Raw genomic sequence first — 20,907 nt, forward strand, 5'->3', positions numbered from 1 at the left:
TGACGTATCACCAATCCCAAGGTAGCTCCCTGGCTGATCAGCCAATCACAGCACAACTTCTGTGTGAACAGGAAAAACAGTCACAAAACCTCTCTACAAACAAACTAAACAAACCCTTTTCTGTTGCCTGTAGAATGGAGAAAAACAACCAAATCAAAGTACGACAACTCAACAGCAAACCATAAACTTCAGAAATGAGAACCAAACTTAAAAATCAGGAGTGGCAATTTAAGGACAATTCACAAAATATTTCAATCAACATTAGGAATACTTCTGTCCAGTGGTAACCTACCCTTGTCAGCATGCCGGTTCCCGAGCACTCAAGAGCAAGAATCACCAATTCCAATTACACACAACATAGAAAAGGAACATTCTTTAGTTCAGAATCCCTATGAATGTTGAATTAGAGCCTCGCTCTACATACCATAATTATAGACAAGTAAAATCAAAGTATCTCGAGATCATGGATTTCGACAAATCCAATAACCAAACCAACCAATGAAACTTTAAATAGTCTTCAAATGCATTTTCAAATATGAATAATACATCATCATTTGATAATTCTGCCAACAGAACCCACAATTAGCATTGCATATCCAAACAACTCAAAACAGAATGAAATCCGTTCCGCAAACATGGACTCCAACATACATGCAAATGCATACATTAAACAAAAATCAATTCACCCTATTCATACTTAAACTCCAAATCTTTCAGGAACACTCTGGAAATCACTTCTCAGGAGTCCCCAGTGCTGGAAATTTAGCAGAGTTTCAAAAAGTCCTTTCTCCCTCAAACTGGTCACTAAAGTCTCAGAAATTATTAGAAGACTTTTGGGACTACTGTAGTGGTCACTATAAAAAAAGGAGGTGCTCTTATGCAACCATTCTCTGTTACTATTGTTGGGGGAGCCGAAGACTAATATTTGTGTGCACCCTAATGTTTTAATTACCCCTAAATTCACATGCAGCAGCTTGGCTCCAGCACCCTTGACTAAGCAATAAAGAGTCACCACCCTTTTTTATCATCAGGTCCAACAAATAGTAGAGTAAATTAATAAAGGACTTGGTCCATTAAAATAACTGAGTTCTAAACCAGTAAAAAGTTGTAGTTTTATTACAAATCGCAAAATAAGTAATAGCAAGAAATCAAACATATATGTCATAAAGGCTTGGACACAGTGTAGGTAATCAGAAAACAGAATGGTTTCATAAGACCCAATAAGTAGCAAAAATCATAAAATCAAATGGACAGCATCAGCAAAAAAAACAGGAAAAACATCTAAATAATTAGAATTGTGTGAGGAAAACAAAAAGTCTCTGGCTCTGCTCAAAAACAAGGGTTTTTTAGACACATTTTACGTATACGTAATAAGCTAAAACTGCAAATGCCTCATGGCATGACTAGTGATAATACATACTGGACAAATCAGAACAGTCACAGACATATTATACACTAAACCATTTCTAAAGTAGAGAAAATCTTCCTTTAGCTTTCACAACAACAACGCAGTCTGGAAATGTGTAACACAACATAAAACATTTTCAGACAAAGTGCCATACATTAGAGTGTTAGCAAGCCCCCATCAGAACTTCCAGTAGAAGTGTTCTTCAGAAAGTTACATTATGAACATGGTCTCTAAAGAAAATAATCAACTAGGTCAGTGTCCTGCATAATAAACACACTTCAAATATAATTGTTTGAAGTGCAACAATATTAATTTATGAATTACGACTATGTTCGTCAGAAAAAGAAATTAGTATTCAAAAATAATTTCACTCACAACTGCATATTTAGAAAAAGCTTCAACAAATATAAAAACCGCTCACTGTGCCTCTATCACCAACCACATTAGGGCCAGCTCTTCAGGGTAACTGCCATCACTAAGTTTTTCACACGGCCTAAGAACTGCATCGTGATGGTGCAACCCTCATGGCAACTTTGCTCTACCCTTTCTGTGCGTTTCTTTGACAAAATCAAGATGATTCAGTCTCGTTTTGATCCACAACCCAGCTTGATTATTTGACTTTTCCTAACCTCAAATCAGCAGCTCTCAACAGGCTCTGCTGACTGACTTTCTCTTATTAGACTTAGACACAGCTAGCAAGAAATGTGCTCTATCAAGTCTGATCCCCACCAGACCCTTGTCCACACCATATTTATTCTTAGGGCTTCAGTGATTTAAGGCCTACACTGGTCTGTCTTTACAATCAATCTGTCTTCGGCTGTGGTCCCAGAAATCTAGAAATGAACCTTGTTGTTGCCCCGCTGCAGATCTTCGTTTGTCTAAATACCGGTCCAATAGCTCTCCTACCATTTCCTATGAAACTGCTTGTGAAGCTGATCAAATTGCAAATCTGTATACAACATTTGATATAATTTGTGATGCTAATCTTTTTAATCAGCTGTTCGAGATAGGTATGTGCCTACTTGCACTTAATCAGGCCCCCACTTCCTGTCTCGTTGAACTCACTGTCTTTCTGACTACTTACCAGTCCTAAGCCATCCATCTTGATTGTGGCATGCCTTAGGGTTCATTTAAGAGTCCTACACGTACAGTTCTCCTCTAACTGCTGTGGCCAAATAATTTGCTTTTAACACAGTTTCATAAACTGATGAAACGCAGATCAATGTATCCATTTCAAGTAATACTACAGCTACCAGAGTTCACTTTTGCTCCTGCGTGAAATCCATTATAATAAGGGGGAATGCAGAACAATAGCCCGAGGCTAAATAGTAACTAGACATAGAGCATCACGTTTTGTGAACATGCCTCTGTTTGGCCCTCTATCAGGCCAAACGAATTAGGCAGCACCCCTTGTTCTTCAAAGTCCACCAGAAACATAGGTATAATCTTGGACCACAAACTTTGAATGACATCCCAAATCAACAATCTTACAACAATGTTACAATAACCTGGTTTTCCATCTTGAAAATTTTATGTTAGGTCTGAATGTTCTTTCGTTCCTATGGATATTAAAACCCACACTGGCTTCCTTTGCATAATAAAGCTTTTTTTGAAAACTCTTTGCTTTGCTCGTGTGGCGCTGCACAACACTGTTCCTCTTGATTTAAACAAGAAACTCTCCTGCAATCATCCTATTTATACTCTGAGGTCAGCCAACCTCCACCTCGCTGTCACTCTGAAATTTACTTGTATTATAACTAGTGGTCGGTTGTTCCTATGAAACACTGCTAAAAGCTGGTACAACGTTTCTCTATCGCTATATCAACTTTCCAGTTATAATCTTCTTGAAAAACTCAAAACCTGGCTTTTCAGAACAATGTTAATTTTGTTTTGGATCAGGATAGGCCTCCAACACAGTGCCAGGACACCCCTTCGGAGAGACAGCAGCTCTTTTCAAATCAACATAATAGCAAGAATCAAGTTATATTCGGTAATGTTCCTTCTGGTGGACTCTCTATCTAATCACACATTTTTCAGCTTGAGAGAATCCCAGGTGTCAGACTGGATCCAAAGAATTTTACGGCATTGCTCTTGTGTGCCAATAGACGGTACTACATTTCTCCAAAGCTACTATGCACAACCCCAGAAATGACAGCGCATAGCCAGGTATAAGCACCATCCCAGCATGCAGCTTCAGTTCGTTAATCTTTCCACATACTCAGACGCAAAGCACTTTGAACACATGGCAGATGAGAATGTGCCAAGCTATTATCTTGGATCTTATTAATGGTGTCCCCGAGCTCACTTCAGAGAAAAGGGCAGTGGGGTATCTGTTGTAAAATAAACTATCAACAAGAGGGGAAATAACTTTTTCTTATGAAGGATATTTCTAAACCAGATTCTTCGCCTTTAGAATAGATACCAACGCGTGAACTCCCAAAGGGAAGGGTTTGTGTAAAGAACTCAAATCAAACACTCTTGCAGAACCGAACTGGCCAAGAGTCCTTCTCTTCAGACCTAGTATCAAAGCAGTAGTGCTTTGTAAACAAATGTACAAATACCCATGTCGCAGCCTGGCAGATGTTATGGACAGGCACACCTAGCATGAAAGAAGTAGTGCCAGTCGCCTTTGCAGAGGTGGGATGGGCTTTCACCTTCAGAGTGCTGCTTCTTGACCATTAAGGACCCTATCTTAATGCAGGGGGCTATCCACCCTGACAAGGTCATTTTGAGCACAGCCGACACGTTCTTTACCCCAGAGAATCCCTAAAAAAGCTAATCCTTTACTTGATGGTCCTTGATGAAATCTTCATAAAAACTTAAAGCCCTTTTGGGGTACAACTGATGGAACCTGTCGTCTTTTGAGGCATGATGGGGCAAAGAATGCTCGTAGAGTGATGGATTTCCCATCATGGCAGAGAGCCATGAAGAAAGTTGCCTGAGTCCTCCAAACTAATTTGTTCAGGAAAAATGTGGTGTAGGGCAGTAGCACTTAAAGTGCCTGTAGTTCACTCATTCAAAGTATTGACAATCATAACGAGGAACACAGTTTTCAAGGTCAAGAGAACCAGCAAGCAACTATACAAAGGCTTTATAGCCATGAAGAAAGTTAAGACCCAATTAACGTCCTGCTGCGGCATGACAACGACGGATCATGTGTCAGACCTTTAACAACCCCCAATCTCAACAGGTAATTTAAAGATGGACGACTGGGCCAGCAAATGTAGAAAGGCCTGAAAGAGGCGACAGATAACGTTTTACAGTGCCCATTGAAAGGTCGTGCTGGGATTAAGACAACACAAATAAAAGGATGCCTGACAGTTTCGCCTGTAGCTTGCTGGTGTTCCGGCCAATATCCTACGTTGCAAACTTATCCCAGCACCCAGGATAGATCAAAAGCAATTAACTGGTGTTGTTCAATATCCACACCTAGAGGTATAAATTGCACAAATTCAGATAGAAGACTCTGCTCTTCAGCTGGATCGACGGTCCTCCCAAAGTGGTAGCATGACTGAGGGACAGATGTTCATGCTCAGGAGCTCCAACTAACACACATTCCTGTCCTAATCCAGAGTCGCCAGGATGAAATGGGCCCCATTGTGCCTGGTGTTATTCTGAACTAAGGGCAGGATATGTAACAGCGGGAAAGTGTTGACAAGTCACTAGTTTCATTCTAGCTGGAATGCACCTACAAGTATTCCTATGGAAACAAACAACACACAGACATTGTTGACACTGTGTCCTTGACAGTAGCAAAAAGATCAGGCCAGGGTTTTCCCACTGGTTGCAGATGCCCTGTGCCAACTTGGGATGCAGGCTCCACTTTTGATATGCCAGACAATGTCCACTCAGTTTGTCTGCTCTGGCATTCAGGGACCTGCCTGTGATAAGGCTAACATCACTGTCAACACTGGGTAGGAAATGGAGAATGGCCTGCCAGAGGACAATTTGTAATTGGTCAAACACCCATGCAGCTCTTGAGCAGTTTCCCCCAAGAGCTGGACGGTGTCAGAAAAGTCGTCTTGCTGCTGGGCATTCTTTGATTTGAGGTTCTGCTGCAGGGCTTGCATGTGCCATCTGGCGCTGTTGACAAGGAGGAGGCAGGAACCCGCAGGGTCAGAGGCAAAGACACCGCAGAGCTGCCCTTGCCTACATTCAAGAATGAGTGTGAAACATCAGAGTCAGAATGTCCAAGATTCATAGTGGTAAAGGGAACATCCTGAATTTCACGGTATCCAGGATTACTCCAATTAATGTAAACCTCTGCTAGGGAATCAAGTGGAACTTAGACTTCTTTCTGATGAAATCCAACTATATCAAAGACCCACAGTCGTGGACCACAAAGGACTGTGGCAGGCCCGCCCTCAGTAGCCAGGTACGGAAATACATAGATTCTGCAAAAGGGCGTTCAGGGGTCAGAGGTCCAATGGAATGAGAAAATATTGACAGTAACAACTCCCACCTTTATCCGAGTGCATAACTTTCTTAACTACTCTTGTGGAGAGTAAGAGTAACAGTCGCATCTACTGCAATAGGATGGACAGACAATGCTCTGAAATTCCTTCTAGTGTGGGAGAGACATTGGACAGAAAGCAAAGAAGAGGTAGGGCATAACAGTTTTGAGTAACTTGCAAGAATCATCTGTTGGATGTGATGGATCAACCCGGAAGTAAGTGCTGTATCCTGCTCCAATTGGGTGGGCATGAGCCACTGAGGGAAAACTGAAGTGGTTTGTTGTTTATTGTAGCAGGGAAGGAGTTGGAAGACTGATGCAAATGCTAGCCTGTACTCCGTCTGCTGCCCTCGAAAGCCCAGGGTTGTCAACTGTATCACAGGTGGTGAGGTCTCTTTTTCCATTCACCCGCTATGTAGAGTAGCCTATAACTTTCTGAAACTGGAGCACAAATAGTTTTCTGGAACGCGCTGTAGCTCTACTATCTTTAAAGCATTGCATAGCGAAGTCTGCCTTCTCGACAAAGAGGCAGGACCTATCAAATGACATGTCCATCAGTGAAACATGCACACTGCCCAAAACCCTGTGGACCTCTTCCATGTATGCTGATGAAAGGCCACATTGGTACCAACTGCCCTGCCAAGGAAATCTGTTGTATCCAAGCCTGTATGGATAAACTATTTGGTAGTGTGTATCCTATTATGTACCCCCTGGGCCAAAGGAACCTCAATAAATCAGCACTGCTGGTAAGGATCTCATTGGCCATGTCATAAAGAAACTGTGTATATGCCTAAGAAACCGAGACTGTTTATGGATCACAATTTTAAGCTGGCAGAGGAAAACATTCGCTTGTCAAAAGATTTACGGTTCACTTTGCTGGCCAATGCATACAATATAAGGCTCTTTGGGGCAGGGTTCTTTGTGATAAAATCTGGGTCACCAGATGGCTGTCTATGACATCTAGCCCTCTACCTGTTCACAGGTGTGTAAGAACATTGTTTCAACCACGTAGTCAATAGAGTATCTGTGAGAGAATCATTAAATGGGAGCAATGGGTCAAATGTTGCTGGCCCAGACTGTAGTATTTCAAATCATTTGTCTTAGTCTCCAAGAATGGCAACTGTAACACTCATACTTCAGCTGGTCTCCGGGTCACCGCTGCAGACAACACTTTCTTGCATTGGTGGCCCATGTAGCAAGTCAAGTTCAGTCTCAGGATAGGTGTCAAGCCCACTGGCATTTTGTAAGTCAAGGTATTATCAGTGAGCAAGCCAGTCCCCTAACTGCCACCATCATCAGCAACATCCTGGGGATCAGCATATTCTGGCACAGAGTCAGAATCAAGAGCATAATGGAGCCCCTGCTGACAGCTATGACACGGTAGAGGAACAAGGTTAGTCAGGCTGCATGACTGACTGGTTGCAATTTTGTAATGCAACGTCGTTTGAGGTCAGGCAGATGGCAGTTCGGGGTCCACAGTAGGCTTATGCAACAGATCATCCTTCTGTGCCAGTGGCACCAACACCAGTGTCAGGAATTGACATGAATTGTGGGGCAGGGGCAGACCTGACTTACTTTGCACCCAGTAGTAGATACCATGGTGCTGGACAAATGTCACCGGAAGGGAGTGCGGGGTGGGGCCTACTGGCAGAAACTCAGACTGAAGACGTACCAGAGAGAGAGCCAGAAGTGCACTGGATATTTGCAGCATGGTGTCTATGAAGGCCTCAATTTGCTGTGGAGTCAACAATGGCTTGGGAAACTTTGGGAACATAGGGGGAATCAACTGAGGAATCTGCTCAGTAGTTAGCAACCTATACTAATTGTGACACAAATCCTGAAGCACTCCACCCTTTCCTTGGAGTCAGAGTAGTGGGATGGGTTTGAGTCTAGCTCACATTTTGTATGCTTCTCTATGGACTTGGACTTACTGGAAGACTGAGGGGGAAGTGAATCAGCTGCGGGAATGACTGTGTGATTGGGACAGAGTCTGGGTAGTGACTTGGAACAGGAGTGGAACCCACACAAAGGCCACAACTAATTGTTGTTCTCACCGACATGCAGCAGCACAGTATCAAATTGTCTTTGGGTGCATAAGGGTGCACTGATCACACAACTTAAGAGTTGTGCTCCTTGCCCACGCACCAAAGACACACCTTAAGTGGATCTGAGACTCACATCTACTTCTTGCAATCACGGCACAGCTTCTATCATGTAGTTTTCAGTGTGGACATAATTTCCTAGCAGACTGTGAAAAGTTTAAATGTAGTTGGGGAACCAACATTTATGGGAGTGGAGCTCCTCGTGTGCTATAGAGGATACAAAAAGAAAGGAGCAAGCTGGAGTGGCTCCTATACGTGGATCTACTTTGTCACTTCCAGGGCATTACAGAGCCAGAATTGAGCAGCAAGGGGCCACCTAGTGGTGCGCAGAAGAACTGCTATGAAAAATCTTCAGATCCAGTCTGGCACCTTGGGAATGTTCTGACAAATGTTCTGTTAGAAGTAGCCATCAGAACATTTTCTTTCCAAAGGCATCAATATGTTTCAACTTTGTATTAGGAGGGTGAGTCAGAAAGAAATTAGGAGTAACTTTACCTACCGACATATGATGCCTTGTCACAAAATATGATCACAATGGGCTGGAGTATGTTTCCTGGGCCGCCTTCTCTGATAGTACTAGCTTTAAGGCAGAAGCTGAGGATTTGAGTTTAGCACCATACGGACTGATTGCGATTTTGTAATCTTGTACTGTGAAGTAGGTCTGCAGCAAGCCCATGACCAGCATCAGAACGAAGTCCGGGGTGCACATTGGAAGGAACCAGGAGTTGAGGTGGGAGGCTGAATCAGTGTCAGTACAGGCCCAGGAACAATTCAAACAGGGTCAGTTGACAACAACATAGGACCCACCAGTGAAGTCCAGCAGAAGACCCTTGCTGCTCTGTAGGGCCTAATTACGTGCCAGAGGGAACTGGAGAATTCTGGGAATGCTGTGATTAAATATGGGACCAGATCAGAGTCGATTGTGTGATATGACCTTTTTGACTGATGCCCTTGAGTGCTCTTGCTTGATTTCAAGTGGAGGTATGGGATCGAGAACTGCTTAGCTTTCTTGCACTTCTGGAGCATCTTGGACCTCAACTATGAACAGGAACAGGCCTTTGCTCAAGTCTGGTTTCTTAATTCTTACTGCGAGGGGTTTAGATTTTCACATCAGCTTCTTATGCTCAGCGACGTAAAGTTTAGTCTCCTGCTCCTAATTTCAGCTTTGGGTGCATGAGGGCACATTTATTGCAATTTTTTTTTATTACTGTAGCAGAACACTGTACCCACATTTATAGTTATGTTGTGTTTGTACAGCAAACAATCTGCCATTAATTTGGCCTTGTAGCAGTGTTCAATTTATAATGAGGGTTATGAACACTGCTATTTTGTTATTCATTAATGATTAGTTGCAAATAATGTTATGATAAGTAATCGACATTTGCAAACCAACTGTCTGCCACTAATATGGCTCCGGGAAGCTGTTGGCTTTCTGGAAGTGTCTCTTCATGTAATTCTGGAGCTAGAATCAAATTCAATCAGAGTTTGGAATATGTGTGATCCTGCTATATTATGTTTGAACACTGTATTCTGGTCAATATCTGGTTGCTTTATGAGCTCCGAGCTTGTGATTCGGGTGTTAGAGGCACATGTCCACGTATTTTTAAGAGTTGCTTACACATTTTCTAAGACAGCAACAGACCCTTCGTCTTGCAATTATAGTTAACCAAAGCACTGTGTTGGTGGCTTTGTGACATCTTTTTCCTGTGTTGGTCAGTGAATGTGATATTTTTCTATCTGATGTTATAATTGTAACGTTGCATTGGAAAGAACACTTCAGGCATGGTAACGCCCTGCACAGAGTACGTCTTTACACTAAAACTTACTTGGCCAGTTCAATCCATCTGACAACATCACAGGGGAATTCAGTTGTTCTACGCATTTTCTTGGCTGGAGGTTCTTCTGGTAAGGTGCAATTGAGCAACGCTTTTTCAAGTAGCAATATACCCATTGGCTGTTGAAGACTAGCGAGGCAGCTAGTACTCACATTTGCTGAATCCAGGTTTAGGAGTTCTTTGTGTTGGTAGCTCATGTCCTGCGAACAAAATAGCCACAATGACTATGAATTATACATGTACTGGTATCATACACAAACAATTAGCAGAATGAGAGACTGGTGTAGGTGTATTGGTAATACCATCAAGATATATTTAACACAATAATCTGGCATTTATGCAGAAACAAGTGTAATCTGCATGTAGAATACTTTAAAGGATTGTTTCTTTAAGTTAAGCTTTGCAGCAAAAAATATATCCATGTCAGGTATGCCTTCCATTTTGTTATGCAGTCTGTTCTATAAGAAGTCACAAGTCAAAGCTTTACGTATTTAGAATCACAAAACTTGAGAAAACACGAGATCTCAGAACACCTCTATAGGAAGTTGGTTCTGTATACAGGGAGTGCAGAATTATTAGGCAAATGAGTATTTTGACCACATCATCCTCTTTATGCATGTTGTCTTACTCCAAGCTGTATAGGCTCGAAAGCCTACTACCAATTAAGCATATTAGGTGATGTGCATCTCTGTAATGAGAAGGGGTGTGGTCTAATGACATCAACACCCTATATCAGGTGTGCATAATTATTAGGCAACTTCCTTTCCTTTGGCAAAATGGGTCAAAAGAAGGACTTGACAGGCTCAGAAAAGTCAAAAATAGTGAGATATCTTGCAGAGGGATGCAGCACTCTTAAAATTGCAAAGCTTCTGAAGCGTGATCATCGAACAATCAAGCGTTTCATTCAAAATAGTCAACAGGGTCGCAAGAAGCGTGTGGAAAAACCAAGGCGCAAAATAACTGCCCATGAACTGAGAAAAGTCAAGCGTGCAGCTGCCACGATGCCACTTGCCACCAGTTTGGCCATATTTCAGAGCTGCAACATCACTGGAGTGCCCAAAAGCACAAGGTGTGCAATACTCAGAGACATGGCCAAGGTAAGAAAGGCTGAAAGACGACCACCACTGAACAAGACACACAAGCTGAAACGTCAAGACTGGGCCAAGAAATATCTCAAGACTGATTTTCTAAGGTTTTATGGACTGATGAAATGAGAGTGAGTCTTGATGGGCCAGATGGATGGGCCCGTGGCTGGATTGGTAAAGGGCAGAGAGCTCCAGTCCAACTCAGACGCCAGCAAGGTGGAGGTGGAGTACTGGTTTGGGCTGGTATCATCAAAGATGAGCTTGTGGGGCCTTTTCGGGTTGAGGATGGAGTCAAGCTCAACTCCCAGTCCTACTGCCAGTTCCTGGAAGACACCTTCTTCAAGCAGTGGTACAGGAAGAAGTCTGCATCCTTCAAGAAAAACATGATTTTCATGCAGGACAATGCTCCATCACACGCGTCCAAGTACTCCACAGCGTGGCTGGCAAGAAAGGGTATAAAAGAAGGAAATCTAATGACATGGCCTCCTTGTTCACCTGATCTGAACCCCATTGAGAACCTGTGGTCCATCATCAAATGTGAGATTTACAAGGAGGGAAAACAGTACACCTCTCTGAACAGTGTCTGGGAGGCTGTGGTTGCTGCTGCACGCAATGTTGATGGTGAACAGATCAAAACACTGACAGAATCCATGGATGGCAGGCTTTTGAGTGTCCTTGCAAAGAAAGGTGGCTATATTGGTCACTGATTTGTTTTTGTTTTGTTTTTGAATGTCAGAAATGTATATTTGTGAATGTTGAGATGTTATATTGGTTTCACTGGTAATAATAAATAATTGAAATGGGTATATATTTGTTTTTTGTTAAGTTGCCTAATAATTATGCACAGTAATAGTCACCTGCACACACAGATATCCCCCTCACATAGCTAAAACTAAAAACAAACTAAAAACTACTTCCAAAAATATTCAGCTTTGATATTAATGAGTTTTTTGGGTTCATTGAGAACATGGTTGTTGTTCAATAATAAAATTAATCCTCAAAAATACAACTTGCCTAATAATTCTGCACTCCCTGTATACACTATTTCAAAGTAAGAAACAGTGTGTACAGAGTCCAAGGGTTCTCCTTAGAGGTAGGATAGTGGTAAAAATAGATAATTCTAATGCTCTATTTTGTGGTACTGTGGTCGAGCAGTAGGCTTATCAGAGGGTAGTGTTAAGCATTTGTTGTACACACACAGGCAATAAATAAGGAACACACACTCAAAGACTTACTCCAGGCCAATAGGTTTTTATATTGAAAAATGTATTTTCTTAGTTTATTTTAAGAACCACAGGTTCAAGATTTACATTAAACACTTTAAATGTAAGGTACTTTAGGAACTTTGAATAAAAGCAATATCATATACAGTCTTCATAAAAATGGCAATAAGCTATTTTCAAAGTGGACACAGTGCAAAAATCAACAGTTCCTGGGGGAGGTAAGTAAAGGTTAGATTAGCAGGTAAGTAAAACACTTACAAATCTCAGTTCTGGGGCATAGGCAGCCCACCGTTGGGGGTTCAAGACAACCCCAAAGATACCACACCACTAGCTGGGATGCCCTGGGGCGCTGTAACAAAAGGGGTGAGCCTTTGAGGCTCAACGCCAGGTGTTACAGTTCCTGCAGGGGGAGGTGAAAAGCACCTCCACCCAGTACAGGCTTTGTTCCTGGCCACAGAGTGACAAAGGCACTCTCCCCATGTGGCCAGCAACATGCCTGGTGTGTGGCAGGCTGGCAGAAACTGGTCAGCCTACACTAGAAGTCAGGTAGGTATTCAGAGGGCATCTCTAAGATGCCCTCTGGGTGTATGTTACAATAAATTGCACACTGGCATCAGTGTGCATTTATTGTGCTGACAAGTTTGATACCAAACTTCCCAGTTTTCAGTGTAGCCATCATGGAACTGTGGAGTTCGTGTTTGACAAACTCCCAGACCATATACTCTTATGGCTACCCTGCACTTACAATGTCTAAGGTTTTGCTTAGACACAGTAGGGGCAAAGTGCTCATGCACATATGCCCTCACCTGTGGTATAGTGCACCCTGCCTTAGGGTTGTAAGGCCTGCTAGAGGGGTGACTTACCTATGCCACAGGCAGTATTTTGTAAGCACGGCATCCTGAGGGAGATGCCATGCGACTTTGCCTTTTTCCCCCCACCAACAAACAAAATCTACAATAGAAGGGTGCATGTGTTAGGTGAGGAGTCCCTTAGGGTGGCACAACATATGCTGCAGCCCTTAGGGACCTTCCCTGGTCACAGGGCCTGTGGTACCACTGGTACCTTTTACAAGGGATTTATCTATGTGCCAGGGTGTGCCAATTGTGGAACAATGGTATATTTTTAAGGGAAAGAACACTGGTGCTGGGGCCTGGTTAGCAGGGTCCCAGCACACTTCTCAGTCCAGTCAGCATCAATATCAGGCTAAAAGTGGAGAGTAACTGCAACAGGGAGCCATTTTCCTACAGCACCTATCTGAACAGTTGCATCTTCTTCAAACAACCACCCAGATAGCACTGCTCCAGAGGACTCCTACTTGTACACATCCCACGAATATGCAGAACCAGAACAAGAGGTCAGGCGTTCTTTTATATTGGTCCTAAGGCGAGGAACAGCATCCCACTCCACATCACAGCCTCCTTCTCTCTTGAATTCCGCAAGAAGTTGAAGACCAGGTGTAGGTAGCTGGCTCTGTATATACTATCTCAAACTGAGAGATAGTGTGCACAGAGTCCAGGAGTTCCCTTAGAGGTTGATAGTGGCAATAATAGATAATACTAATGCTCTATGTGTGGTAGTGTGGTTGAGCAGTTAGGCTTATCAGAGGGTAGTGTTAAGCATTTGTTGTGCACACACAGGCACTAAATGGGAACACACACTCAAAGATGCCACAGGCAGTGTGAGGTTGGCATGGCACTCTCCCCACCAGCACACACAAGCTGTGCGGCAGTGTGCATGTGCTGAGTGAGGGGTCCCCAGGGTGGCATAAGACATGCTGCAGCCCTTAAAGACCTTCCCTGGCATCAGGGCCCTTGGTACCAGGGGTACCAGTTACAAGGGACTTACCTGAGTGCCAGGGTTGTGCCAAATATGGAGACAAAGGTACATTTTGGGGAAAGAACACTGGTGCTGGGGCCTGGTTAGCAGGGTCCCAGCACACTTTCAAATCATACCTTAGCATCAGCAAAGGCAAAAATTTAGGGGGTAAGCATGCCAAGGAGGCATTTCTTTACAACCTCTGAAAGAATGTGTGAATTCCTGTTGTCGTACTAATTGTGGACAATCCATTTTCCATGAAATAGCCTTCTGTTTGTTTTTTCCCCCCTCACATTATGGAGAATTACATGTGCTGTATAGAATGCCACTCTAACTGTAGGTTCTTCATCTTGTGAATACCCCCAGGTGTCAGACTGAATTGCAAGATTTTTAAAAGCAATTCCTGCATGTGTTATGCTGCTGTGTGTCAATTCCCCCCAGAGTGTGACATCAGGGCCATTACATCCATACCACCTCCCCATGGTGATGTCAGTTTCTTTCTGATCTCTGCCTGTTAGACCTGACAACCTTAGGGTGGTCACCCCTAACTTTTTGCCTGCCTCCCTCCACTTTTTAGATACAGTTTTTGCTGGTTTTAAGACTCAGCACACTTTACCACTGCTAACCAGTGCTAAAGTGCATATGCTCTCCCCCTTTAAACATGGTAACATTGGATCATACCCAATTGGGCTATTTAATTTCCTTGTAAGTCCTTAGTAGAGTGCACTATATGTGCCCAGTGCCTGTAGATTAAATGCTACTAGTGGGCCTGCAGCACTGATTGTGCCACTCACTTAAGTAGCCCCTTGACCTTGCCTCGGACGTGCCATTACAAGGCCTGTGTGTGTTTCACTGCCAATTCGACTTGGCATTTACAAGTACTTGCCAGCCTAAAACTCCCCTTTTTCTACATATACATCACCCCTAAGGTGTGCTCTAGGTAACCCATAGGGCAGGGTGCTGTGTAGGTAAAAGGCAGGACATGCACCTGTGTAGTTTACATGTCCTGGTAGTGTAAAACTCCTAAATTTGTTTTACACTGCTGTGAGGCCTGCTCCCTTCATAGGCTAACATTGGGGCTGCCCTCATACATTGTTTGAGTGGTAGCTGCTGACCTGAAAGGAGTAAGAAGGTCATATTTAGTATGGCCAGAATGATGATTTAAAATCCTGCTTACTGATTAAGCTGGATTTCATATTACTATTTTAGAAATGCCACTTTTAGAAAGTGATCATTTCTCTGTAGTTAAATCTTTCAGTGCCTTACAATCCACGTCTGGCTGGTAGTTGACAGCTCCTTGTGCATTCACCCAGACACACCCCAAATACAGGCTACTCAGCCTCACTAGCATACATCTGCATTTTGAATGTGTCTTCCTGGGCTGGGAGGGTGGAGGGCCTGACATGTGCATGCCAAAGGACAGTAGCCTGCCCTCACACAAAGGACTGCCACACCCCCTACTGGGACCCTGGCAGACAGGACTGGACTGAATGGGGACCTTGTGCACTTTTAAGCCACTCTTTGAAGTCTCCCCCACTTCAAAGGCACATTTGGGTATTTGAACAGGGTCTCTGCCCGTACCAACTCAGACACTTCCTGGAGAAGAAACTGGAACCAGAACCTGCATCCTGCCAAGAAGAACTGCTTGCCTGCCCAAAGGATTCACCTGTCTGCTTTCTGTGAAGGACTGCTGCCTTGCTGTTGCCTTGCTGCCTTGCTGCTCTCTGGCTGTGGTGAAGAAGTGCTCTCCAAGGGCTTGGATAGAGCTTGTCTCCGGTTCCCTGAAGTCTTTGGACCAAAAAGTCTTCATCTCTACAAGAAGACCTCCTGTGCGGCGAAATTCGATGCACAGCCTGCCAGAAACTATGCACAGCCTGCACCGCACCGCACGTCGAACCAGAACGATGCAGCCCGACTTCGCAACGAGAAGATCGACGCAGCGTCAGTGTAGCGACTGGAAATTTGACGCACGCCCACCGAATCGATGCACAGCCGAGCTGGAACGACGCAGCCAAACTTCCAGAGAGGAATCGACGCAGCACCTGCTGTGCGGTAGAAAATTCGACACAACACCCACCGAATCGATGCAGCTCCTGTGACTTCATCCTGCCAGCGCAGGAAATCCACGCATCATCCCTGGGGTTTGTGAAAACCCTGCAACCCGAAGAGAATCCACGACCAAGCGCCGGAAATCGACGCGCAGCCGTCCCTGCATAAAAAATAAATGACGCATCGCAGGGTGCAGCCCGAGAAATCGACGCACACCCCCTTTGTTTCTACGCATCTCCTCCTCTGCGGATCTTTGCAGAGATTTTGCATGCGAACCAGGTACTTTGTGCTTGAAAGAGACTGTTTGCTTTTAAAAGACTTAAGACACTTTATATCACTTTCACAGTGATATCTCAACATATACTTATTGCATTTCAATTGTTTTGACCTGCATTTATCCAGATAAATATTATATATTTTTCTTAAAACTGTGTGGTGTATTTTTGTGGTGCTATATGGTGTTATTGTATGATTTATTACACAAATACTTTACACATTGCCTTCTACGTTAAGCCTGACTGCTCAGTGCCAAGCTACCAGAGGGAGGGCACAGGATGATTTAGATTGTGTGTGACTTACCCTGACTAGAGTGAGGGTCCTTGCTTGGACAGGGGGGTAAACTGACTGTCAACCAAAGACCCCATTTCTAACACTGCTTTTATGTTATCGGACATAGGGCCCATAGAAATCAGAATTTGTCAGTGTGCAGCGCTCTAGATTGGGATCTTATAAGTGGACTATATGAATCCATTTTACAAAATGTGGAGAGGAGGGTGTGTCGGTGAGGAATCTGTGGTTAAACTGAGTTGCTACCATAAGGGGAGTTACCAAAGGTAGGTAACTTGTTCTTCTGACAGACTTCTAAGAGCAGAATCTTCAGCTTGTGATTAGATACCAAAGTACCACCTCCCTAGATGCTGGGTCTGCGGAATGGTTCAGACCAGGAAATCCTGAAGGACAGAATGGGCAAAATGCCCCTTACACAGGGCCCTGTTGTCCCAGCGGTAATGCTTTGTGAACGTTAGTACCATCACCCACATAGCTGCCTGATAGCTGTCCAAGACTGGCACACCACACACTAGTGCCATAGTGGCAACTTTCACTCTGGTGGAATAAGCACACAAACCTTCAGGGGGCTGTTTTGTGGCCAACCCATTGCAGATCTTAATGCATAAAACAATCCATTTGGGTCAGGACTCTATCATTAACCTTCCTTGGAGGGGTGGGGAGGAGTTCAAAAGGCTCATAATGTGATGGACTGTCATACGTGAAATGGTTTAACTACCTTCCACAGGAATGCCGCTTTCATCAGAGGAAAAACTTGACTGGAAAGAACAATATCTCTGGTTGCTGAATGGACAAGGCCTGGAGTTCACTCACTTGCTGGGCAGAGGTTATGGCCATGAGGAATACATTTTTTAAGGTAAGTCGATGTAGAGAGCAGCTCTGCATGTGACTAAACTAAGGGAGTTCACATCAGGTAATGAGAACTAAATTGAGGTCTCACTGTGCCATAACTTACAAGTTACTCATCTTCGGTAACAATATATCTGGTAGAGACATATTCTAGTACCAGATTCCTTACCTTAAAATTCCTTATCTCAGAATTTCCCTCAGGCGTCTGACAGCATCTGGAAATTTTTATTTGAGCAATATCCTTGCGGGTCGGTAGGTGGTGTCTATCGACTCCTCGGGCGTCACTGGTGTCGCAGTCAATGTGATGACGTTGGGAGTCATACATAGACACCGCCTTATCACAGTGACGTCAGTTTCTCTTCACAACCTTCCACGCCAAAGCACAGAGCTGCAAAGAACACTGAGATTGGTGCCCCAGAGCTAAGGCCCTGAATGGGGAATCCCTGTCCCTAGAAATCAGTTCGCAAGCAGGGAGGAAGGGTAGGTCGGCCAGGAATCTGCAACTAGAATATCTATATACAAGATATATCATTACCAAAGGTAAGTAACTTTTTCATCTGATAGAGACTTCAAGTTGCAGATTCCTTACCTTAGAATAGATACCCAAGCAATACCAACCTCTGAGGTAGGCTGCGAACCAATATTATATTAGAAAGTCCTGGAGGACTGAACTACCAAAGTAGCCGTCCCGACAGACCTGACTGTCCAAGCAGTAATGTTTAGCAAATGTATGCAAGGATGCCCACGTAGCTTCCTGGCAGATATCCAGGACAGGAACTCCGCATGCTAACGCGCTGAAGCAGCAGTTGCTGTGGTGGAATGAACATGCAAGCCCTCAGGGGGGTTGCTTCTTGGCCAAAGCGTAGCCCATCTTGATGCAAAGAAGTACCCATAGAGAGATGGTACGTTTTGGCACCACCTTCTCTTTCTTCACACCCACATATCCAACAAAGAGTTGAATGTCCACCCGGAAATCTTTAGTACTATCCAGTTAGAACGCGGTGGAGTCTCTCATCCTCATGAAAAGGATGTGGGGGTGCGTAAAAAGTAGACAAGGTGATGGATTGGCCAACATGAAAAGACATAATGATGTTGGGAAGGAAGCCTTACAGCGTAACACCACTTTGTCAGGGTGCATAGACAAGTATGGAGGATTTAAAGAAAGAGCCTGAAGGTCACTCAGTCTGCGAGCAGAAGAGATGACAACAAGAAAATGTCTTGAAAGTAAGTAGCCGTAATGGACAATTGTGCATCAGCCCAAATGGGGTACTGTAGGAAAATGCCACTGTTGGCATGGTCACCCACCACTTTTTGCCAAGTGTTAATGCCAGCTTTGATTGAAAACCAGGCTCCAGCACCAGTGTTCTTTCCCTAAAACTGTATCTTTGTTTCCACAATTGGCAGAGACCTGGAACACATTTAAGTCTCTTGTAAAAGGTACCCTTGGTATCAAGGGCCCTAAGGGCTGCAGTAAGTATTATGCCACCCTGGGAACGCCTCACTCAGCACATGTACACTGCATCACAGCTTGTGTGTGCTAGTGGGGAGAAAAAGACTAAGTCGACATGACACTCCCCTCAGTGTGCCATGCCCACAAACCGACTGCCTTTGGTAAAGGTAAGTCACCTCTCTAGCAGGCCTTACAGCCCTAAAGCAGGGTGCACTATACCACAGGTGAGGGCATAGCTGCATGAGCACTATGACCCTGCAGTTTCTAAGCTAATCTTAGAGTTGCCCCCTGTATGCCAGCCCAACTGCTAGTGATAGGCTGACCGGTCTCTGCCAGCCTGCCACTTCCAGACTAGTTTCTGGCCACATGGGGCGAGTGCCTTTGTGCACTCTGTGACCAGGAACACAGCCTGTCCTTCGTGGAGGTGATTCACACCTCCCCCTGCAGGAACTGTAACACCTGGTGGTGAGCCTCAAGGGCTCAAGCCTGGTGTTACAACGCCCCAGGGCACTCCAGCTAGTGGAGATGCCTCCCCCCCGGACACAGCCCCGACAACTTGCAGCAAGTCCGGATGAGATAATGAGTAAAACAAGGAGGAGTCACCCCCTCAGCCCTAAGGTGACCAGAGCTGATGTGACCCCCCCTCCTTAGAAAATCCTCCCTCTTGCTTTGAAGGATGTAGCCTAATAGGATTAGGGATATGCCCCCCTCCCCAAAGGAAGGAGGCACAAGGAGGGTGTAGCAACCATCAGGGACACTTGCCATTGATACTGCCCTCCAGCCCTAAACACACCCCTAAATCTAGTATTTAGGGGCAACCCTGAACCCAGGAAATCAGATTCCTGACGACCTAACAAGAAGAAGGACTGCTGACCTGAAAACCCCGCAGAGAAGGAGGAGACGACAACTGCTTTGGCCCCAGCCCTACCGACCTGTCTCCTGATTCAAAGAACCTGCAATACCGACACATCCTGTGGGCCCAGCGGCATCTGCCGACTCACAGGACTGCCCTGCAACTCCAAAGGACCAAGAAACTCCTGTGGACAGTGACCCTGTCTAAAGCAGAGAGAAGAAACCATCTTTAAAGGGACTCTCACCTCACTCCAGAAGCATGAGTCCCCACCTCTCTTCACCCGACACCCTGTGGCCTGAATCCAGAGAAACCAACGCCGCAGAGCGGACCCCCAGGCGACTCCAACGACGTGCCGTCGTGGGGGTGCCTCCCTGCACCCCCACGACGGCACCTGCAGGGGGAATCCAGAGGAACCCCCTGACTGCGATTTCCCAGTAAAAAAGAAACCCAACGCCTGGAAGAAGCACTCCACCCGCAGCCCCCAGGCCCGTGAAGAACCAACCCCCAGTGCAGGAATGACCAACAGACGGCCCTCACCCTTGCCCAGTCAGTGGCTGGCCTGAGAAGCCCCCCTGTGCCCTGCCTGCATCGTGTGAGTGAACCCTGGGTCCCTCCATTGATTTCTATACAAAACCAGACACCTTGTTTGCACACTGCACCCGGCTGCCCCTGTGCCGCTGAGGGTGTATTTTGTGTGCCTGTTTGGGACCCCCCCAGTGCTCTACAAAACCCCCCCGGTCTGCTCCCAGAGGACGCAGGTACTTACCTGCAGCAGACTGGAACCGGAGCACCCCTAGTCTCCATAGGCGCCTATGTTATTTGGGCCCCTTTTTGACCTCTGCACCCGACCGGCCCTATGCTGCTGAGTGTTTGGGGGTGACCTGAACCCCCAATGGTGGGCTGCCTATGACCTGGAAACTGAACTTGTAAGTGCTTTATTTACCTCAAAAACTAACCTGTACTTACCTCCCCCAGGAACTGTTGAATTTTGCAGTGTCCACTTTTAAAATAGCTTATTGCCATTTTATGCCAAACTGTGTACAATAATGTTTTCATTCACAGTTCTAGTTATACCTATGCAAAGTACCTTACATTTAATGTACTTACCTGCAATTTGAATCTTGTTGTTCTAAAATAAATTAAGAAAATCATATTTTCCTATATAAAAACCTATTGGCCTGGAGTTAAGTCATTGTGTGTGTTCTTATTTATTGCCCG

The 20,907-nt window shown here is 44.7% G+C and overlaps 1 protein-coding gene across 2 annotated transcripts in view; it reads right to left on the bottom strand.

Moving 5' to 3' along the window:
• The window catches only part of PRKDC (protein kinase, DNA-activated, catalytic subunit), a 2,139,921-nt gene that overhangs the window by 688,176 nt on the left and 1,430,838 nt on the right, over nt 1-20,907 (bottom strand). For both annotated transcript variants that reach the window (XM_069220133.1, XM_069220131.1), the window contains exon 63: nt 9,790-9,998. In XM_069220133.1, the coding sequence (XP_069076234.1) occupies nt 9,790-9,998 (209 nt within the window). The remainder of the gene's footprint in view (nt 1-9,789; nt 9,999-20,907) is intronic.

This window comes from Pleurodeles waltl, chromosome 2_2, assembly GCF_031143425.1.
Source record: "Pleurodeles waltl isolate 20211129_DDA chromosome 2_2, aPleWal1.hap1.20221129, whole genome shotgun sequence".
Classification (NCBI taxonomy): Eukaryota; Metazoa; Chordata; class Amphibia; order Caudata; family Salamandridae; genus Pleurodeles; species Pleurodeles waltl.